This window comes from Megalops cyprinoides, chromosome 9 (genome assembly GCF_013368585.1).
Source record: "Megalops cyprinoides isolate fMegCyp1 chromosome 9, fMegCyp1.pri, whole genome shotgun sequence".
NCBI classification, from domain to species: Eukaryota; Metazoa; Chordata; class Actinopteri; order Elopiformes; family Megalopidae; genus Megalops; species Megalops cyprinoides.
The window spans coordinates 24,822,500-24,844,665 of record NC_050591.1 but is presented as its reverse complement, the minus strand read 5'-3'; the positions used below and the strand labels follow the sequence as shown (position 1 = coordinate 24,844,665).

Below are 22,166 nucleotides of genomic sequence, written 5' to 3'. Positions count from 1 at the left end.
CCACCACACGATCTTCCATTCTCCTTCTTTTAAGGAAGAATTGGAGAAGCCAGCACAGACACGCAATCCCCCTGAAACTCTCCCGCCGAAAGGCTGATCCCAGCGACACCCCCCAAGCAGTTAACCTCACACACATTCTCTTTGACCCCCCCCCCCCCCCCATTTCAACCCCAGTACCAAAGCAATTACTTTCATCAGGGACTCTAATTGCTGGAAAGTGAGTCTGCTGAGCCTCGCAACTTGAAAACACATTAAGTTTAAATTGATTAATTGCTTAAGCTTTGCAAACTAATTTAAGAATAATGAAGATGCAATTTTTCAAGCCAGTGGCTCAAGGCAAAAAAATTTGTTTCGCATCAGGGGCGTGGCCTTGTCTGAACCTCACCGAGGTCAGCCTGTCTGAGCATGTGCAGCCAGGTCCGAGGGGCAACCAGCATCCCTGTTTAGTGGACTCAAAGGTCACGTGATGAGTCTAGACACCAGTAACTCTATTCAGCCCAACCTTCTTTTATTTCCTGGTATTGTTTCCCCCTGTGGAATTTTTTCCCTCATCCAAAGTAGTGAATTTCTGCCCTCTGCTGGGTAGAGGAAGTAAATACAATCCTGTGGTTGTTTCCCATATTACATTACATTGTATTCATTCATTATATTCAATGAAATGAATGTAATGTAATATTACAGTGGAGGTAAATCAGAAACAACAACCAAAGCAAAGAGCTCAGTGATACTCATTCTTATTTAATCACTCATCCATAGTAATTGTGGGTTATACACATTTCAGTCCTGTATTAGCACACATACAGTATAAGGGGCATCTGCATTAGACAAACACTCTGATGCAGTCTGAACTACACCAAACCACGGCCATTAAGAAAGCAGGATGGAGAGGTGCTGCCATTCATCACTTTACATTTAGACCATGTTCCAGCCTCTTCAGATGGCATCACCTCCACCCACACACCTTCGTTAGTGTCTCGCCCTCTCACGGATAACCCACTCGGCAGGCGATAACGACAGCCCGCGGATCTAATCGGTCATCATGTCGGCTCCCTCGCCGCCTGTGGCGTCGTTCAGGCTCAGGTCCTCCAGCATCTCCATCAGGGAGATCCGGGGGGCGCCGTCATCGTCCGTGTCACTCTCCACAGGGATCTTCGAAGCGTCTGTTGAGGACAAATACGAACTCATTTTAAAACATTCTGTACGTGAAATGACATCGTGTTTGACCATCAGGCTTCTAGGGTTTCAGGGGACGTTTGGCTACATTCCATTCATATTAAAGAGTAAAGGAAACTGAGGGCTTTGAGGTCAGTGACTGTTCAGTAAATACAAATTGAAGTTGCAAAAGCCCCACAGCACAAATTCTCACGAGAGTTGATCAGTCTCTCAATATACAATTTCACTGGACTAACACCATGGCGATTCAGTATTTGCTCAGAGCAAGTGGGTGCACCAGTGCACTGCAGTGGTGTTCTACTGCAGTAGCCACCCCCCCACCCTCTTCTACTTGCCTCTGAAGATGTTGATGTTCTTCCTGAGGGATTCGTCCTCCTCCAGATCTTCCAGGAAGTCCTGATATTGTCTGAGATGAAGAGAGAAATGCAAGCCTCTCACCACGTGATCGAACATGCGGGAGAGCGTAACACCACTGTCTGCACCACGGCCTGCCTGAACAGCAGTTTGTGTACGGCAAGGCAAAATATAACTGGACACTGGCTTTCCCGTTCCGCCATCACAGCATCCAGGTACCCCCTGGTCCCCTTATCCAAAATCCATCTGACCCCCTTCCTTCTTTCTCTCTCCATCTGCCTCTCTCACTGGGAATTTCTCCTCATTCGCTTACTGCTCATCATCAGTGTCCGCCCCCCCCCCCCCCACCCCCCCTTTCCCTCTCATCAGTATTCATCCCCACTCTCCCTCTCTTACCGTCATGGGTATCCACTCCCCTCTTTCTTACCTCTCATCATCAGTGTCCATTCCCTCTCGGTCCTTATCCATTTCCTTCAGCTTCCAGTTTCGGCGCTTCACTCTCCTGTTGCGGTCGTAGCTCTTCTTGATCAGCACCTGAACAGGAGGGACACAGAAACATTTTAAATCTACCTCCCCTGTTCGGTGACTGTTGCTATACTGCTGTATTGTACAGTGTACCACACGGGGCAGGAGAAAAAATGAATACGACCATGCCTTCAGTCACTAAATCATAAGCCTAAGGTGAGAACTGTCAATATAAAATAATTCTTCTTTAAACGTCATGCAAAATATTGTGTGTGTGCATGTCCAACATGTTAAGCTGTGCTATGGAGAAAAGCAATTATATATGTTCTTACAATCTGCCCGGTCCTAGTTTTCAATGAGATATATGAGCAGGCTTTGAAGTGGAAATTACAAATTTCATAAGAAATCTCATGACTGCCCAGGGCCTTCATTGTGTTCCTTAAGAAATCAAATAAGAGATGTGAGAGAGATTTAAGGAAAAGATCTCATTTAAGACCCTTTCATCAATTTTTTAAAATTCTCTGTGTGTAAACACACACCTTAACAATGCTCTATACTCAACTATTCCTTCCCAAAAGCCTATTCATTGATCATCCACTAGAGGGCAAGGTTTACCAATGGAAATGACAGTTCCATATTCATCTAGGATGAGGAAGGTAAACCCAGGCAAGAGGGGGTCTTACCACATCAGGAACATGGTGAGGGTTCATCTTATTGAGAAACTCATCATTGATGTTGGCATTGGCGAAGTCAAAGCTTTGGTGAGAAAGACAAGAATACTATTGCTTAGTAATATACAGGTGCAGATAAATAACGGAAAAAAAAAAACGGAAACACCAAACAGGACCTGTAACTAAGTCACAACTAAGAAGGAGTCTACACATGTATTTCATATTAATAGTCAATAATAATTACCAGTATATTTCTGCTATAAAAGACATTTTAAAATCAACACTATGGGAGTTTCTAAAGGTACCTGAGAGATCTAAAAGGTTTTGAAAGGAGGTCACACAGTTATAGTCGGTGCCAAAGTTGCAGGTGTGTGAAAGTGTGGCACAGACTAATGAGGAAAAACTGCATCAGGACACAGGAACAGAGGCCGCAAGTTGAAGCTCACTGACAGGGACAGGTGGACACTTAATAGGATTGCTGCTAAAAACCACAAAACAATGGCTTCAAAAATTACCACAGAACTGAACCTAAAACCCTCGTGATCCAGTCTCATCAAAAACTGTACATTGTGAACCTCACTAAGCTGATAGTTATGGTAGGGCAGCTATTTGAAAGCTGCTTGTGACCAAGGCCAATGTTCAATAATGCACAACTTGGTGTAACAAGCACAAAACCTGGACTTCTGAGCAATGGAGCTCATTAGGCAACGGAGTTCCCCTCAAGGACACACCCATCCCTCCACACAGCTCCCTCCCTGTCCCTCAGAGCCCACCCAGCTTCAACAGAGCCCTCTGACACTCACCCCAGCACCAGGTCTCCGATGTTCAGCAGGTGTCCCAGGAAGGTACGGCAGTGGTACTGCCGGCCCACGTCCATCTCAGATGTCTTCTGTACCCACACCTCTGCAAGGGTGTGCTGAAACACACACACACACACACACATACACATATTTATATATATATATATATTTTTTATCAAGTCAAACACAACATGCCTGCACTTGAATTAAGCCTGACACTCAGAGTCTGTAGAGGAAGGGCAGTGTATGGGTTGGTACAGCCACACCAGTAGTGATGTAGGACACAGTGGCACAAGGAGCATGTGGAGGGTACTGTGCCACAGTCCACACCCAGTATTCACAACTGTCATAATCCCATAATAACAGTTCTGTGAGGTCATCATGTCATATCATTTTGCCCGGTCAGGATGAAAGAGGCAGAGGAAGCTCAGGGTAAGTGCCACCCCAGCGCACACTGCCACCGGCTCTCACCTTGTTTGACCTGAGGCCTGCTCCCCCCTTCTGCTTCTGATCTCGGATGATGTCGATGTCCATGACAATGAACTCCTCCAGTTGCCGGGGGTTACACAGGCTGTTGAAGGGGTGGCGCCAGTACGTGTTGCCATCCACCTCGGCAACTGTCGCCAACATTACAAAATGAGCGTTGATTCAAAACGTTACACAAGCTCAGACACTGTGTTCACTTCAACAGCACGCACACCCACTTTGTGAGTGTGCTAGCATGGATCAGAGTTTTGCCCAGAGGGAGCAGTTATGACTTAAACCAGTGTTTTTTTCCAGAGCAAAAATAGCCTTTCCACTTCCTTTGAACGTTAATTAAAACAACGTGCAGCACCTTTTCAATGCCAGACTCCAAGACAGAAACCATACAAAAAAAACTTTATAAATAAAATCTAATTAAAACAAGTGCAGCATGTCCAGCCCTGATCTGGCCTAAATATTGACCCTGCTAAGTCTACAGATACCCATGTGTGATGGGTACAATACACAGATACATATGGTGGCAATATGGACAGGTTAAAAAAAATACAGAAATAAAATCACACAATCAGAGAACATGTGCCGGACAGACTTCATTCTTCTGAAGAGGTCAGCTTAGTTTACAAATGAGAAAAAAATATGTACATTCCACAAATAGAAAAATATGTGTAAGAACCTAAAATACTGACCAGATGTTGTGACACAGAGCTTTAAAGTGTGTTCAACATCCATGCAGAGGAGAGAATTCAGTCAAGGCCAGCTACTAATAAAGAGGCTGGTATGAATTTCACTAAAGCTGAGAAACCTTATAAAAAGGGCAGACTGTGTCACTTTGGCGTCTCTGGCATTTTCGTACACAGTAAGGGTTTCCTAAGGAGATCCGTGAAGGATGGCCTCAGTGGTCAGAGAATGAAAGCTAGGTGCGTGGGCTGGACAGCCCTAGGTTACGTGGAGTTAGGTGGAGCACTCAGAGCGTAAGCTGTGCGGACGTACTGGACACAGTGACAGCTGGTTGTAGGGGTCAGAATAAATGGCGTGAGTACTCACTCTGCAGGGTGTTGGGGTCGATGAGGTGGATGGTGCTGGTGACTCTGACACAGACACACACCTGGCCCATATTCCCCAGGCTCTGAGCCAGGCGTGGGGACAGGCACACCACGTTGTCCTGGAAAGGAGAGTCATTGGGAGTCAAAGACCACAGCTGGCATACAGAACTCACCGTCTTTCACTGGCAGTGCTTTAATTACAGGTGTTTCTTACAAGAACCAAAGTGTAACCATGCAAGTTGAATGAGCAACAGTGTCAGGCCAGGCTAGCAATACTCCCACACCAGTGAATGTGAGCATGTTGATCTGCTCACACACCTGATTCAACGTGAGGGGACATTACCACAACCATAACTAACAGGTCTCCCAGTTGAAACAATGGATGAAAGTTCACCGCTCTATGAATGCAACATTATTTTATATCTATAAACAGCACGAGATGCTTGATTCAGGCTGTAAAGCAGCATCTAAATGGAAATGCCTGTACCTTGCAGACTGGCACGATCTCGACTGAGAAGGTGCTTTTGTAGTTGTAGGTGTTGGAGTGGATGTCATGAGAGATAAGACGCTGGGAAGCTTTCGACCTTTAAGAGAAGAGAGGGGAAAAAAGCATTTGAAGCAAAGCAGAACAGAGAAGCAAAGAAAGAGACCAGTACACTAACAGCTGCGAGGCAAACTCATTTTCCTCACAGAAATACATTATTTCATTCATGAATATTTTAAGAATATTCATCTATAAATCACAGTATGTATTAATTTTTCTGTCACTCACAACACCAAAACATCTTGCTCAGAACTTAGAAACCTTGATAACACAGAGTTTTCTTACAACTCTTAAAAAATAACTCATCAATAATAACTTAAAATGTGGATATTTCTGGCAGACAGATTAAGTCAAGAGGGATGTGACTGGTGTCCTGTTTGTATGTTGCTACAACGTCACAGTAACATTGAAGGAACATTGTGTTCCCTGTGAAGGCAGTTGCTGTTCTTCACCTGCAGGGGACTGTGCACTGTAAGAAATCCACCATCTTCTGAGCATGCTGCTTTGAGCCATAGTAGAAATCAATACCCTCTGTGGAGGCAGAGATTGGGCAATTGATTCATAAATAAATCCATCACACACACATGCACACACAGCATCATCACAGTATGTGGACAGAAACATAATTCTTTTGTTAAAGGCAATGGAGTAACACCGACCAGATGAATGATGTGGTCGCCACATGTTGGAGGTTTAGCTTAACTTCATATGCCACCAAAACTCATTTATATTTAGGTTTCAGAGAAAAATATTTATCCACTTACAGTATACTGTATAACAACACTGCTTAGTCTAGTCTAGGAGTTACATTAATGCACAAGCAGGTTTGTGTGTAATTTAAAGGGTACTTGTAACATTAGCAGAACTCTATATTAGAAATAGCGTTTAATATGCGCACATAACTGGACATTCTCTAGGGAATAAGGCTGTTGCATAAACCGTTGGTATGAACAGTGGAACACTTTCATTAGGTTTGTCCCTTTCTCACAGTACAGCTATAGATGGCTTAGGAGAAGTGCTTGGATGCCAACATACCATGGATTTCTTTGATGCGAAGTGTGTTCTGATGTACCTTGTGCTTCAAAATCAGTTGCTCCAAGTAGTAAAAGGTCTTCTTATGAACAGTCTTGAGACAAAAGGAAAAAGACGCGCTAATCTCAGAGAGATGGTTCATAACTGTCATGCAAAGTTGATCCAAGCTCAATGTTTCAGACTCACGCTGTCAACTTTTCGGCATGTTAATTATGGGCTGGAGACTTAAATTCAAACAAACATTTCCCCTTTGAAAGACTTCCAAGCGTGGAAACTGCTAAGATTCAGAGAGCAGGGATCTTAATTAAAAAAGATTTTTCCCTGATTGCTGAGGAATGCAGAGCCCTGCTTCAGAGGGAGAGAGATGGACTGGCATAAACGTGTTTGGCCATGGCCCTCTTCCATTGCATCATTTGGAAAGAAAAAAAAAAAAAATTCAGGATTCCTTTCAATGGAGTATTTGTTTTTAAATGACTGTACAAAGGGATTGTTAGGAGTTGTTTGTTGCTGCAACAAAGAAGAAAGCTCAAAGACGTCAAAAACATGTTTTTACACTACATTATAGGCGCTAATTCCAGTCATCACACTGCTCGTACACATGCTGAACACCGAGGGAAGTTCTCAGACAAAGACATTCATCTCCAGGACCAAAGTATCTAATTGATCAATGCTCTCTGATGGAATAAATGGGCATGGCTCCCATGCATCTGTGAGGGGATTTACGGATCCTGCACTGGGGGGCGCTTATGGGCCAAGCTGCAGCATCTGGACTGAGGCCGTACCAGAGGGGATTCAGAGCGAAGGTGCGTCCTGCCAGGAACGTGTGTGGCTTCATCCCACAATGAAAGGTCCATCCGTCAGAGCAGGACTGCCACACGCACACATCTGGATGCAGGTTTCAGCGGGTCAAAATAACATGACTTCGCTATGGGAAACAGAAGCAACCCTCTTCCCCTGATGCAGATGTTGGGCTCTTTGATTTTTTTTGTAATTGCAGAGGTTTACAGTGATCTCATCCACTGCACTGTGTGTCTGATTTTATCTAATGATAATGGGTTGCAATTATAATTCACAGAGGACCTAAACACACCTCACAGTGAATCCACCTCCAGGGGCAATGTGGGGCAGCGAGCTGGGCAGTGGCTGGGAAGCTGGCCTTTTAACCAGAATGACACAGGTTTGAAGCCTGGTTTGGGCACCGCTGTGATACGCTTGAGAATGGTTCTTACTTCAAAGTGGTCCAGGGAAATATACAGCCGCTAATATGAACAATATAAGCTACAGCGAGAGCCCCTAGGTAAAGGCATCTGCTAAGCAAATAATAATAATTCACCACATGATGCATTTTGTACTGTACTCTGAAATTTTAGCCCGACTGCACTGGAACAGGCTGCCTCCAATTAGATTACATAACACGACCGTCCCCAGGACCAACCTTCTGTCGCACTTGCACAACTGCTTTCCAGTAGTCCTTGGCTTCCACTCGGTGGCAGTCATCACACATCTGTGACTGGATAACAAACTCTACCACAAACACCTGCTGGAGAATGGCGCCATTCATGACCTGGAAAGACCAAAAAAATAAAATCAACCATAATCATTTATCATTGTATTTATTTATCCTGACATTATCCAGACATCACCCAAAATGACTCTGAAACACAGTAAGCACCAGTACAAGAAAGTCGGAAAACAGCACAAAGCCTTTGTCAATAACAAGAGAGTTGGGTTACAGTGTGAGACCATACAGCTAAAACTGAATGGTAAGCCAGTCCCTGAACCCGATCCATCTCATTTATTCAGTTATGCACTCATGAGAATTAACGAAGACTTACAGCACAACAGAGGGTGACACTGCACCCACATCAGGTTCCTAATCTATCCAAATCTCTGCATCTATTTTGTGTTCCCACACCTCATTCTTCTTTCCCCTCCTCACCTCTTTCTGGATCGTGAGCTTCATCTTGATCCTCTTGGAATGAGGTTCGGTCCACAGGAAGCCTGCGTCTATCAAGCGAACCTGGATTTGACCAAAGGAAGCCACATCTGTAAGTGCTGGACTAATCACACAAAAGGGCAAATTTCCACACCACATGTGACCAGAAGAGGCAACTTTATTCCCAGCGTGCAGAAAATGTCTCTTCTTATTGTCTGAAAGTCATTCATTATCTAGACCAAATAGCACACTGAACGAATACATGTGACCATTTGCCACAGGGCATAGCTTCAGTACTTCAGCCATTGAAGAGACACACAGAATCTAATGGATTATGGTACACACAGAGGAGTGCCTACCCTGACACTGCATACTAGGGAAGTGTGTTCATTACAGCACACATTAGCCACACAATCAGCCATTTAGTCACAGCTGTCATGTTGCAAGGAGACATCACAGCATAACCGTGTCATTATTCACAAATGATGGACCATTACCTAATCCTGACAAATGTATCCGGAACCTGACTCTTCATATATATATATATGCTTATTCAACAAAGTAATCTATGGAGAACAATACCAGATTTTGAGCACACTCACCTTGGACATGGATCCCTTCAGTTTCTTAAGGCAGAGGGCAAGCAGTTCCCTTGACTCCAGGGCACACTGTACCCAGGTGCTAGGGGGCTGCAGATACCTGCAGAAAAACAACAGTATTCAGAAGGAGGTGCTACTCTAGCTGAGCAGGCCAAGAGCAAGCAATTACCAAGACAGCCTCTGCAGTTTATCTTACGTCATACCAACTCAAGCCTCCCAATTTAGAACACATAGTGCACACTGTGCACTCTGTTAAAATCTCTACGTAAACTTTGTTGAACTAAAAAATATTGATGCAGGAGGACTATTAATGGGAGTATTTATTATATTAAACCCATAACAAAGTAATAAAATCATCAAAAGGGTTGGTAATTCACACAAGGCTAAAACTCTTTGCTTTAGCAAAGTTCTGACAAGCATTTTCCACACCCGCTGCATTGATAACTCTGTGGAGGTTTACATGTTTTACCCCTGGGATGGTCAACAGGTTGATAGAGAGGTTCAACTGTTCTCTCAAAAAGCCAAATTAATTCTGATCCAAGGTGTAATAAATGCATGTTCAGACATGTATTCAGTTTCAAAGCAAATCAACCACAAGTTTGAAATTGTCTGAAATTCTCATTACATTCTTCCCCCGAAAGGAATGAGAAATGACACCCCTGAAAACGAAGTGTAAAAATTAGCTCTTGCTCACTCTGCTCTGTGGTGTGTGGCTGTGGACCTCATAATAATTAAAAACACTCTTTCAGCCCCCTATAATGACAGACCTGAGCTTAAGGCCAAAATAATTATATGTCAAGCTGTACCTTTCACACTGCTTGCAGAAGTGCACTGAGACCTGCTTGGGAATGCCGTCTGAGATGTCAACCTGTGTCCGCAGGCAGGAGACGCACATGTTGGCTGGGTTAGGGGGTATCGGGATCCCACAAGTACAGCACAGGCTGGGAGAGGCACAACATGATCATAAAGTTTCACTGGTGAATATCAGCTGGCTGCCATACTAGGTAACACACCTCTGACCATTAAATACTTACATGTTCCCCTGACTGCATGTTGCTGGTCCTTGCATGTACTCCATGATCTTCCAAGGGGACACTAAAGGGGAAAAAAAATCATGAATCATGTGCTCCAATTCACATTAGCTTCAAATGACTGAATGTGTAATTAATGTAGGAAAAATATGTTGACTAAAAAAAGCTAGCTGGCTTACTTTAGTTTGGACAGCTACTGCTGAGACAAAATGTTTATTTTTTAAAAACAAAGAGATCTCACTAAATTAGTCTTAAGTGAGGGGGAAAGGCATTTCATTTCATAACTGTTAATGTGACATCTTTTCTGTAGTGGTAAGGATTAGGACCATTACCCACTGCTGTGGGGGATATTTCTCAAGGCAACTGCTAATTTTACACATCCATGTCACCACTTCTGAGAACATTACATATAAGAAGGATCACTGTGAGAAACAGCACATTAATCTAACTGACTGAAACACATCTATAGTATCAACATGAGTCTTACCCCCTAGGTTCACAACAGCCTCTTTATCATTTACCGGAGTCTATGCATTTACAGTATTCCAAAGCAATTGTTCCAACTTTTAAAACTATATATTCTCCCACATAGAAAAGTTATTATTTCAAATCTGATTTAAAACTGAGTCTCACAACTTCAATCACCCTAAATTACAACAAATATGACACCTCTTGATGTAATGAGACTCTCAATTACAACTCCCAAAAATCCACACAGGCTTGAACATGTAACATGAGTATATATGATGTTTAATGAAATGAACACACCACTCAGTCCACATATGCTCATCAATCTGCCCACGTTCTGGAAAGCATCTAGCACTATATCAAGCCTGGTCTTAAACAAGGGTCTCTGCCTTCAACTATGGGGTCCTGAATCTGGTATTTCTGTGTACCATGCATGTATACATCTCTGAGAAGCAAACAATGTAAGGAGCTCCTACTGAATGAACATTTGCACTCAGGCAAAATAAGGTAAGGCCAAAGCTACCTGAGAAAGCTGTTCTTAGGACAGGTGTAATCTTCCTCATTCTATGTAAACCACCTCAAGATGAAGATGTTTCACAGTTGTTTCTTGCAATCCAGAGAGTGTTAACAGAGTCTCAGCCAGATGAGGTTCTCTGACCGTCTCCCAAAGCCTGAGCCCATGTCTCATTTTATCTCGTTTCATGCATTTCTATACTTGCTCCAGAGTAGTGTAGACTAGCCTCTCAGAACTACTTTAACCAATCAATAACTTTAAACCAGGACAGAGGTGGTCTCTGTCAGTTTCACCCTTGGAATTTACGGTGCTTCACTTCTTTTCTCTTCTCATGCCACACAATTTTCCTAAAATCCCATAACATACGTCAATACTTAGTAGCTGTATGTCAAGATATCCCACCAGTGTTTGCATGAAATTCTCAAATGTACTAAAATCCTAACGCTTACAGGACGTTATCATTGCTAGCTGACTAACTTAGTCATATTAGATAGCTATTGTACCTTTCATACTTACCTAAATAGCAAACTGTATATTCACTCAACTGTAGACATGCTAACCACATTTAAAAGGAACGAGCACAATTACTAGTCAGCATGGCGTAAACCTTAGCTTGCCAGCTAGTTATTTGCTGGCTCTTTGACAAGCTCATCTGTAGTAAACTAAGTTATATCCAGTGGCTGCAAGTAAGCACACAGGTAGTCTCGTTAGGTTAGGTAGCTAACTTTGACTGTCGACAAACCCATCTGACAGCAGCTAATCTAGACGCTAACACGTCCAAGTTCGAATTAATAAGCGATTTCTCAACTATCTTAAAGACAAATTAGTAGATAACGGACACGGTATGAATAGTATTACCGTAAAAGCCGCGTAGTTGTTTCTGAAAACGACAAAAGACGGAATTTTGCTGAGTTTTCTTCAGCTAACACGTTCCCAAGCTTTCCACGTTGCCCCACATCGCAGGTAGAAGGCAGATTGATGACGAAGAACACACGTTGCCTGAGTGAAAGGACCTCAAATTGTCATTATAGTTGTCTATCTTTCGCCTGAAAACAGTAGGCTACGTGCACGAAGAACATTAACTTTTGGAAAGAAAAAAGGCAAGAAAGCAGACGACATGAGAAAAAAAAAAACACAAAAAAGACATTGAAAAAATTAGTAATGTTTTAAAAGTGTAAACAGTCATCATTGATAATTTATTAATTGGTGTAATTCGTTAACAACGGCAAAAGAAACATTTTATTTTGGTAATGATTCTGATGACGATAATGATTACCATTCTTCTTATTACTACAGTGATAGTCATAGAAATGGACGTAGTAATAGTAACGCAAAATTCTGGCAACTGATGTGCCAGTTAGTAAAGTTAATTGGTGTTGTCTCCGAGCAGGTTTCAGGCACCGATTTTGACATGAAGAGTTCTTCAAAACTGAGCTAACTGCCAAATACTAATATTTGTAACATAATTTCCAACAGCATATTCTTTTACACAGTTCGATGTTTGCGCCTACGTATCTGGCTAACTCCTTTTGTGCGACGTTACATGTATGTTCCTTTTGACTTGCCGTAGAAATGGCTTTAAACAAGAAAATGCCAAAACAAAACACCCCGAGGGGGGTTAGTATAGTCGTCACCTAATAAATCGGGGGAGCTTTCCCGAAAGAGCTTGCATCGATTTGTTTCTAACATTGAATTAATATACGTGATGTAGAACAACCTTTCTTCAAGATATCCGCAGCATTGGTCCGTTATCTGAGCTAGGCACCCCACGTGTTCCAAATGGTGTGGTCCATTGAATGAAATGCTGCAGCAGCGGTTCTCTAGCAGTTTGCAGTGTTTATAGGAGTCATTAAAGGGAAAGCCGGCTCACTGCGGCTGAGCTGGGGCATTTCTTTGCTGTCAGGTGATACAGGGGCGGCGGGGAGGGGGCTCCCCCACACCATATCAGCCCGAATTTCAGTGGCGCACGGTGCAAATTCGTCGTCTCCTGCGCCGAGGGTTCCTTCAATGCAGCGCAATATACATAACATGGGCCAGGGACATCTCCGGTTTTATTGCGGCGCTCTCTGCTGTGATTCTAGACAGCATCGTTGCTCTTACTGAGTCGAATCAGAGCTGATCTCTGCAGTGTCTTCGGAACGTTCAAGAGTGCTATCGGGTAACTGCGACGGCTACATATATGTGTTAGCTACTGTCAGATATATTGACTAATATTTCAAAGGATAAATATTTGCGTGCATACAAATATTTAATATCGCTGGCCAAATCTTTTCGTACGGATAATGGACTGAATTGTGTGGGAGAGCAATAATAGACAGCCGGGTTTTCTTGTGTGTATAAATGATAGAAGATACAATGACACTGTTGTCTCTCTTGGGTCGGATCATGCGTTATTTTTTACTCAGACCAGAGACCTTGTTTCTGTTATGCATAAGCTTGGCTCTTTGGAGTTACTTCTTCCACACGGACGAAGTGAAGACAATTGTGAAGTCCAGCCGGGATGCCGTGAAAATGGTGAAGGGGAAAGTGGCGGAGATCATGCAGAATGACAAATTCGGGGGTCTTGACGTTCTGGACGCGGAATTCTCCAAAACCTGGGAATACAAGAGCCACAATGTAGCGGTATATTCCATCCAGGGCCGGCGAGATCACATGGAAGACCGCTTTGAAGTGCTTACAGATATTGTCAACAAGAGCCATCCGTCCATATTTGGAATTTTCGACGGTCACGGTGGCGAAGTAAGTGGGATTTTCTTCAACATTTAACTTTAGGAATTATGCAACACGAGCACATGTAGCAATTCGTAATCCGCATCAAGTTTACCTTATAAAGGCACATTATAGGCGCTCACACAACCTTTGCCGAAACCCACGCATCAGTCTCGCTGTTTAACCTGCGTAAAGTTTTTAAAGCGGTACAGACATAACAAGCTTTCATATGCCATATCGTAGATAAAGTCTTTAAAGCGATTATGGGACTGCTCAGAAGAACAGGATTAGAACTCGTTCAGACGCGTAAAGGTTCGGTGAAGAAAGAAGCTGCAAATTAACCATTTTCAGAGAAGCGCATCTGCGTGTCCTGATTTGTGGCAAAAAGCTAGTGAATTCCCGGGGCACCAGACATAGCACAGTCGTACGTGAGTGGTTCCCCCCCATCGGTCGAGGAAATCGCCAGCGTAAATAGCACGTCCTCGCCACAATATTATGACAAGAGTAGACCACTGGCAGATGTTAATTTGTCCTTCCTTTCCGTTTCGTAAATAAACAAATCCCTTGGTAGTAATACACTTGAGGGGAAAGCTTTGACCGCTGCATAAAGGCTACTTGTTTATTGTGGAACAGTTTGAGCTTTTATTTGGTGGTATTTAGGAATACAATTAAAAATATTCGTTATTGACCACTTATGCGCTGTTTCCAGATTTCTGCTAGAAGTCTCTGACAGCTTTTACAGCATCCTTCAGCTCCAGCACGTGTGCCTTCGTCTGTGCGCTGATACAGCACTCGGAGTTTGAACTAAAAGGAACATTTATGTATGCTTGGAATAACACCATTCGATGGTAAATCCACTCATTGCCAAATGTAATTGCTTTTTATCTCCCCTTTTATGACATGAAGCATATTGAAAGTCATACCCAGGCTTCAAGGTTAAAGGCATATCGGATCCTTCCTAATTAACTCTTCTTACAAAGGGCACCGTGTTTCCCCACCTACATGCAAAGAACAGTTGTGAGCCACAACACTGGCCAAAATGAATCAGAAAAATCATGCTGATTCTGAAGAAGCTAACCTTGGCTTGCCTGGTCAATGACTGACCTGAAGACCTCTACTAAGAAAATCAGGTCTCTGCAGCAGGAATCATTTATAACTAGCTCATCTGTACATCTTCTAACACTAAATGAAAATATCTCACTGGAAGTACTGTCTTACAGATGAGATGTTAGATTCCTGTGGTCATTAAAATTCCCTTGACATTCTGCTGACCTACCCATTCATCCAGTCACCCTGCTTCAATAGGATGTATGTGAATTCCGTCTTCCGCTGAGCTGATGTATGATATTCTTTTACCTTCAAGCAGCTGAGACCCACCCTTTAGGGGATGGGTTTGAGCTTGGTTTATGTTGCCTGTCTCCTCCTCTGAACTACTTTGATATCTGCTTAAAGAAGAGGTGTAATGAAAGATCTATCGGTACTATTATGTACCTGTAACTCATTATTATTTCTCCCATTTGTGGAGAGCATAACTGAATATTATCCAGGTTAGTGTTAATACTCACCTCTTGATTCATCTTTTAGAAATCCACTGCCACAACCACAACTTCCCTATGCACTTGACTCAGAGATATATTGAGATATGTCCTTGTTTATTGTATGACCTTAGTTAGGTTGTTAAAAGGCCTGCTTGGAGGTAAGTGTTAACTGTTTATTGCATCCAGCTCCTATCTTTTTGTGATCAGTCTGCTTAATGTAGTTGGTTCAGTTTTACCAGCTCATTAGTGTAACTGGATAGCTGACTGCAGTGAGTGCTGTGTGTTATCAGGGACAAGTTCCCCAGTTGCCATTAGTGAGAGCTTAGATTCTTAGTTTTTACAAAACAAGGCCATGTACTGCCTCAGGCTTTGTGTCAAAGGGAAAAAATAAATTGCGGTACGGTTATCCTACATTTGAATGTTTAAGTGGGTATTTGTGTTAGAGACAAAGACGAGAAGATATTCTTTGCATCGTGTGACTGATGCCCTCAAAACAACACTTAACATGCCCTTGTGACATTGGAAATGATGGTGAATGTGGTGGCTTTGTTCTTGGTCTGATCCTGAAGAGGAGGATGACAACAACAGCAGTAATGGAAATCATATTACACTCAAATATCAACAGACTTACCTGCCTTTCATAAATTCAAATCATAAAACGGATCATATCTTGTTTTCCTGACCAAGCTCATCTTGCATTGGGGGAAAAATAAATGCAATACAGTACTATACATGTGCAGGTTACTGGTCATTTTTTTTTTCTTTTTTGTTTTACACAGAGAAAAGGGATAGCTAATTCTGGTATTCCAGATCTCTTGCCTAAATGTTGTATTACACATTCTAATAGCTTCAAAATAGCAGGATATAATAATTTTGTGCTCGTCTAAAGGAGCTCATTGATATAATGATCTCATTACTTGTGGTGGTATAAACCCTAGGCTTGGCTTAGCTCACTTAATGGCTCATCCCTGAAGCTACCGTGTGTGTGTGTGTGTGTGTGCTTTTGCAGTCCTGCAAGACACAAGGGACAATAGTTGTTCAAGGCTGATGCATTTAGAATGCAAAGTCCTTTACTAAACCCATGTCTAGGTCATAACCAAAGCACTGCTGTGTACACAGTCAAGTCAAACACGCACGTCAGCTGCCACTGTCCTTACAATCCATGTTATCTCAACTCCTTAGGTGCGTCTCTGCCTTATCTCACACAACATTTTGGATTAGGCGGCAGTCTGTCCTGTTTTCAGAGGAAGGAGGAGGGAAGCCCCTCTTCCCAGTGATGAAATATGTAATACTGTCATTTGTGCTTTTCCAGGTTAATAGCTGGAGTGCTCCTCTTTGTGAAAGGGCGAGTTGAGTGTGGCATGGTGTTCCAACAGCTCAGGGTGGGGGGGTGGGTGTGGGGGTGTCACTGGGATAACTCAAATTGATCACGATGCTGAAACCTGGTACGTATTGCCTGAACAGTGACCTTGTTCCCGGCTCTCGCAGCTGTAGGGGCAGCTGACGTCCCACAGTATTGACACCACAGCGGTACGTGAAGAGCCTCGCCAAAGAGCAGCGCTGTGGGCTGCACTGCCAGTCGCCTTCCTCCGTCCTGTCACATGTGCCAGTTTTTAATCTCCCCAAGCTTCCCTCAGGCCAGGGATTGCAAGTCTGTTTTTATAAGCAGGTTTTTTCCCCCCCAAACCAGAGCACACACTACTCTGTCTTTGCCACAGATGGAGGGGAAAAGATAATGCGCTGCAACTATAAGTCAGGGCAAGGATTCTTCAAGATTTTTATTACTTTTGGCCTTTGTCTGTTACAGTAAAGAAGGCTGCATTCTGGTCGTATTTGAGCGTTTTGCCACTGTAATATTTGCTGTGGATCTGAGATTGAATTTTTTTTTCATCAGTAATGAACTGGGCCTGGCAGGAGAAGAGGGGGAATTGCAATCTCTCCTGAAAACAGTTTTTCTGTTAATATAGTGAACAAGATTGAAGTAGAAAGTATATGTTTAAAGTGTTTATGTAGGCAAAATGCTTATTTACAGCTGTTGCCAGAGGTGACAATTTTATGCTCCCGACCTTCAAGTTCTTTTGATGTGTAGAAATTACTGCCAGATACCAGCTTTTTAAATTCCATTGCTTTGCTTCTTTTTTTTTCGCTGAAGGGTAATGTTGCACCACAAGTGTTTTACCACAGCCAAAGGCTAAATGTAAATTTGGCGTATCAGATAGTACTTTTCTGCAGATGTACTAGATTTTTTTTTTTCTCTGAAGAATACCTTCTGTAGCCAAGTGTGTGTGTGTGTGTGTGTGTGTGTGTGTTTTTACTTCTCATTTCACAGACAGCTTTTGTGTCTGTGTTCTGGAGTTCCGACTCACAGAACCTTCTCCCTAAACACACTCTTGTAGACACAGGACCCCACAATTTAAAGTCATATGCTGATTGCCCCCCATTCTTTTCCTTGCACATACTGAGGAAAAAAAATAGTGGTAAGGCAGTGTTTTTGAAGATTATTGACAACATTCTAGAAACATTATTAAAATGTTTTGAGTTGGTTTTATGTCCTTCACTTTGGGAAGTGCGAAGCTCATTACATTACATTACATTACATTACATTACATTACGTCATTTTGCAGATGCTCTTACCCAGAGCAACTTCCAAATCAGTGCACCAGACCAGCTCAGACGAGGGGATCTTCTTAATTCTGTTTCCCAAATCTAATATTCAGTGGCGTGAATACGCATTGGAAAAATAAAGTTGTCTCTCCACATGTGACGTACAACATGTCTTTCAGGGGCTGTTACCCTTTCTAACTAGGCCATATGTAGGGTTCATACATGACAAGGCAAGTACAGCCATTAGGCCTAGCATTCTGAGCTGAATAATGTGAGAGGTAATACTTCATGTTCAGTGTTAAAATGCAATCACAAACTTGTTCCAAATGGAACTTTGATGAATATGGTGGGGGTCATAGGTTATCAGCAAGGGGTGCCAAAGCTCCATGTTCCTTTTTTCTTTTACATGAATATGATCTTTCATGCAAGGTTATGGGTACCTTTTCTGTTTTTTTCGCCTCTCCCACAGATAAATATGACAATATATTTGTTGCCAGGAACCAGCTGTGGGGTTGGGGCATGGAGATGGGGGGGATGGATGAAAATGGTTGGTTGGCAGCTAGAATTTATACATCATTGCAAACAAGGCACACACAAGCAGGGGTGTGTAGCCTCATTTGCATATAAATGGCTTCATTTGGGTTGGGCCGTGCTTATGCTGACCATGACAGAACAGAATTGGCACGGGATCAATATGTAATTAGTAAGATCTTTGTTTTTGTTTTCGCCCTGTCCTGCTGTGTGAATCTGTCTCACCAAGCCCCCCTGCATGTGTAGCCCCCTCTGCAAATGGCCTGGCGGAAAGCCAGAAAAGCCCAAGTCGGATGCTATTGATCCCTTGTTGTCAGTTCCGTTTTATTGTGTTTGCAGTGTGGCCCTTGCTGTTGATGTTTGTTTAATATCCTTGAAAAGATGCTGACTTAAGTGCAGTAAAACTGAAGCTGAGGCTGGCAAGGATGCAGAGCTGGGGGACCATAATCACTTAGGTTCATTGGTTTGCTTTTTTCCCTTACCCTAAACAACTCTGGACAGAACTGGCTGTGCAAACAAAGATGACAAAAAGACTACAACGTCCATCATGTACCACTGCGCTGGGCTCACGGGTTAAAAACAGTCACATCCTCATAAAGTGACAGAGGTGTCGGAATTGTGAAGCTGAAACTTGCAGCTCTACCAGGTGTAAACCCTGAGACCAGAGGCAACCTTCCAGTGTCACAGGACAAACTGTCAGATGGCACCTGCAGAAAAAGGAGAAGAATCTCTAGATCTAGATGGGGCATATATATATTTGGTTGCTTTAGGTTGTTGGTTGGTGCTGGGTGTCAACAGAGCATCAAGTTCACTCTCTCTCATGGGTCAGGAGAGGCAGTTCCCTACACCAAGAGTTCTCTGTGTCAGTGCTGCAGCTGAGCACCGCTTATCTCCAGGCAAATCAATTCGCTCCATCCAGGGCTCTGAGAGTCAACAAGGTCACGGTGACCTGGCGGGTAATCGCCCGTCTGCATCACTCAGAAGCGCCGTTGTGCTGGGTGTTTACACTGTGTGTCCTGACCCTGATGGAGCAATGACAGCCAGTCCTGGCATCAGGGAGTGGGAGTGGTTCTCCCCTCTCTTTTCAGAATGGTAATTATATGAGCTTTTTGTCCTTTATCCATGTAAAAATGCAGAGTGGGGCTCTGTGTCTGAGATTTTTTGCAAAGATAATGTTCACAGAGCCAGCTGAAGCGTACCAAATTTCCCCATTCAGTAGCATGTAATTATGTCTGCAGTGGCATATCAGGTGAAGAGATTTATAATAACACTCTTAACTCTACTAATGTATTCCTTTTCTATGTATGGTTGACAGTATAAAATCTGTGTGGGTAAAGGCAAACCAGTGTTCCCTTGTGCAAAATTCATTCCCAAGTTTTTTTCTTAAAAGTGCAGAAGTGATGAAAAAGATGGATATACACTATATGGACAAAAGTATTTGGCCACACCTGTTTTTCAGGGTTTGGGCTAGGCCCCTTATCTCCAGTGAAGGGCAATCTTAATGCTTCAGCATACCAAGACATTTTGGACAATGCTATGCTTCCAACTTTGTGGCAACAGTTTGGGGAAGGCCCTTTTCTATTCCAACATGACTCTGCCCCAGTGCACAAAGCAAGGACTATAAAGACATGGTTTGATGAGGTCGGTGTGTAAGAACGTGACTGGCCTGCACAGAACCCTGACCTCAACCCCATCGAGTACCTTTGGGATGAACTGGAACGGAGATTGCGAGCCAGGCCTTCTCGCTTCTCGTCCAACATCAGTGCCTGACCTCATAAATGCTCTACAGAATGAATGGGCACAAATTCCCACAGGAACACTCCAAAATCTTGTGGAAAGCCTTCCAAGAAGAGTGGAAGCTGTTATAGCTGCAAAAGGGGGACCACCTCCATATTAAAGCATATGGATTTGAATACAATGTCATTACAGTCCCTGCTGGTGTAATGGTCAGGCGTCCGAATACTTGTGTCCATATAGTGTACATGCAGACAAAGGCAACCATGGAACAGGAGAAGAACACACTGGAGAGGCAGGAAAAGAGAGGAACACAATGCTGACCTTTTAGCGAGAGCTTCCCATGTCTTCAGTGCTGTAAGCCTTCACCGCACCCTGATCGAACACACACAAAAGTGCCCTTGTCACAGAAAGACCTACCTGTGCATGGTCCGAACATTGGCTGTGCGGGAGTGGACCAGTAACAGAATGGAGACTTATGCAGGTAAAGTTAATGCTTTAAAAATGTGTGGATGCCATTGTGGACGTTCTCTGCCTTGCCCCCCCAAGAGTAATCAGTTTAAAACACAACCTAACAGCATGGTTGTTTCTGTTCCATGAAATTATACATGCTGATGCTGGTCATACTGTTTCAGCATTTTTTTTTTCTTTTGTTGTTGGAGAATATAGCTGATCATCATGGATGGCACCTCTGTTTAATTGAAAGATCGATTTTCGTCTCTTTCTCTCTGCCTCCTTTTTGAAATTACTTCAACTGTAGCTCATCAATTTTTGTGTCAGTTATGCAAAAAGGAAGCATGCACTCGCTCACACATACGCTGGAAAAAGTGAAGTAATTTCGTAATTAGTTTCTGTGAGATATGCTTCATCGACTCTCAGGAAGCTTTTGTATATGACATGATTGTAGCACATGAACAGTACTACAATCACAGTGCTGTCTTTTGCTCCTGTATAATATGATATTACCACACTTGAACAGCAAACAGCTGATTAGACACACAGCAGCCAGATTTAAGTACAATGGACTCAATGATGGCGTCTGCTTCTTTTTGTGAAAACCCTTCCTGAAAGTGGGCCCATCTGTTGAAGTGTTTCTTATTTGATTATGCTAGCTGTCAGGATCCATTCTGACTCATCACTGCTGCATTGTTGGTTGGAGTTTCCTCCCATTTTTATTTTATTTAGCAAAACAACGACCAGGCATTTTTCTTTACCAGCGGGAAGTGAATAATCTTCACCTATTTTGGAAGGGTTGGCTGCTTGCCATGTTCCAGTGCATCTGTTGCTTTCCAGATGCAGCTGGAAACTTCTGAAAAGCTTCATCAGTTTGAATGTTATTTAAATATTCAACAGCAAAGATTAATTATGAACTTGATCACGGTGTAGATGAAAGAATCCTGAGGTAATTGCAGTTTCAGTGGGATGAGGGATTAGATGAACATCTGTGTGTGTGTGTGTGTCTGTTTGTATGTGTGTATGGATGTAAGTCTCTTTGAGGAGAGGGATTTAAAAATTATTTGATTTAATTAAATGAACGTATGGCTAGCAGCAGTGCATCTTGTGAAAACAATGTTATCTGTGGAATATTTAACATTCCTTTTAATAGAAGCATGGCCAGGTTATCAACCCTGCCGTCACACTGGGGTGTTTTTCACACAGAGAGACAACACTCTGTATATGATGCCTCTAAAATGATTCTAATCCTGCACTGTAACAAACGAAGGAGAAAACAAGCTTGCAACCAGCATTTTTGCAAAAAAAAAAAAAAAAAAAAACACAACAGGTTTGTGTCTCCTCTCGTTACAACATTGTATTGTTTATTTTCCCAATACCCCAGTTTTTTTTCTTGTCAGTGCTTATTTAAATGTGTAGTTCAAAATAGGTCAGTCTTTTAGTTGCTGAAATATTTAATTAGCATATTCTGAGCTGTAGAGCAG

General features: G+C 42.8%; 2 protein-coding genes across 2 annotated transcripts in view; one reads left to right on the top strand and one right to left on the bottom strand.

The window, feature by feature from the left end:
* Positions 1-654: 654 nt before the first annotated feature.
* nmd3 (NMD3 ribosome export adaptor) lies at positions 655-12,082 on the bottom strand. Its single transcript, XM_036536780.1, has 16 exons — positions 11,972-12,082; positions 10,135-10,195; positions 9,907-10,041; positions 9,104-9,200; positions 8,505-8,585; positions 8,001-8,129; positions 6,569-6,659; positions 5,986-6,064; positions 5,477-5,573; positions 4,991-5,108; positions 3,935-4,080; positions 3,467-3,579; positions 2,676-2,748; positions 1,955-2,061; positions 1,509-1,579; positions 655-1,160 (listed from the first exon to the last, which is right to left on the bottom strand). The coding sequence occupies exons 2-16, from the start codon at positions 10,176-10,178 to the stop codon at positions 1,027-1,029; spliced, it is 1,515 nt and encodes a 504-aa protein (XP_036392673.1). The 5' UTR covers positions 10,179-10,195; positions 11,972-12,082; the 3' UTR covers positions 655-1,026.
* An 867-nt stretch (positions 12,083-12,949) lies between these two features.
* The window catches only part of ppm1lb (protein phosphatase, Mg2+/Mn2+ dependent, 1Lb), a 53,525-nt gene continuing 44,308 nt past the window's right edge, over positions 12,950-22,166 (top strand). The window contains exon 1 of the mRNA XM_036537069.1: positions 12,950-13,852. Coding sequence (XP_036392962.1) covers positions 13,454-13,852 — 399 coding nt within the window. The 5' untranslated portion in view covers positions 12,950-13,453. The remainder of the gene's footprint in view (positions 13,853-22,166) is intronic.

What these genes read in the sequence shown, in the direction of transcription:
- nmd3 (XM_036536780.1), bottom strand. Translation starts at nt 10,178, where the DNA reads ATGGAGTACATGCAAGGACCAGCAACATGCAGTCAGGGGAACAT. An exon ending in CTCACCATGTTCCTGATGTG is followed by an intron (nt 2,062 to 2,675) that starts GTAAGACCCCCT and finishes CCTCCTGTTCAG; the next exon opens with GTGCTGATCAAGAAGAGCTA. An exon ending in GAACATCAACATCTTCAGAG is followed by an intron (nt 1,161 to 1,508) that starts GCAAGTAGAAGA and finishes TGTCCTCAACAG; the next exon opens with ACGCTTCGAAGATCCCTGTG.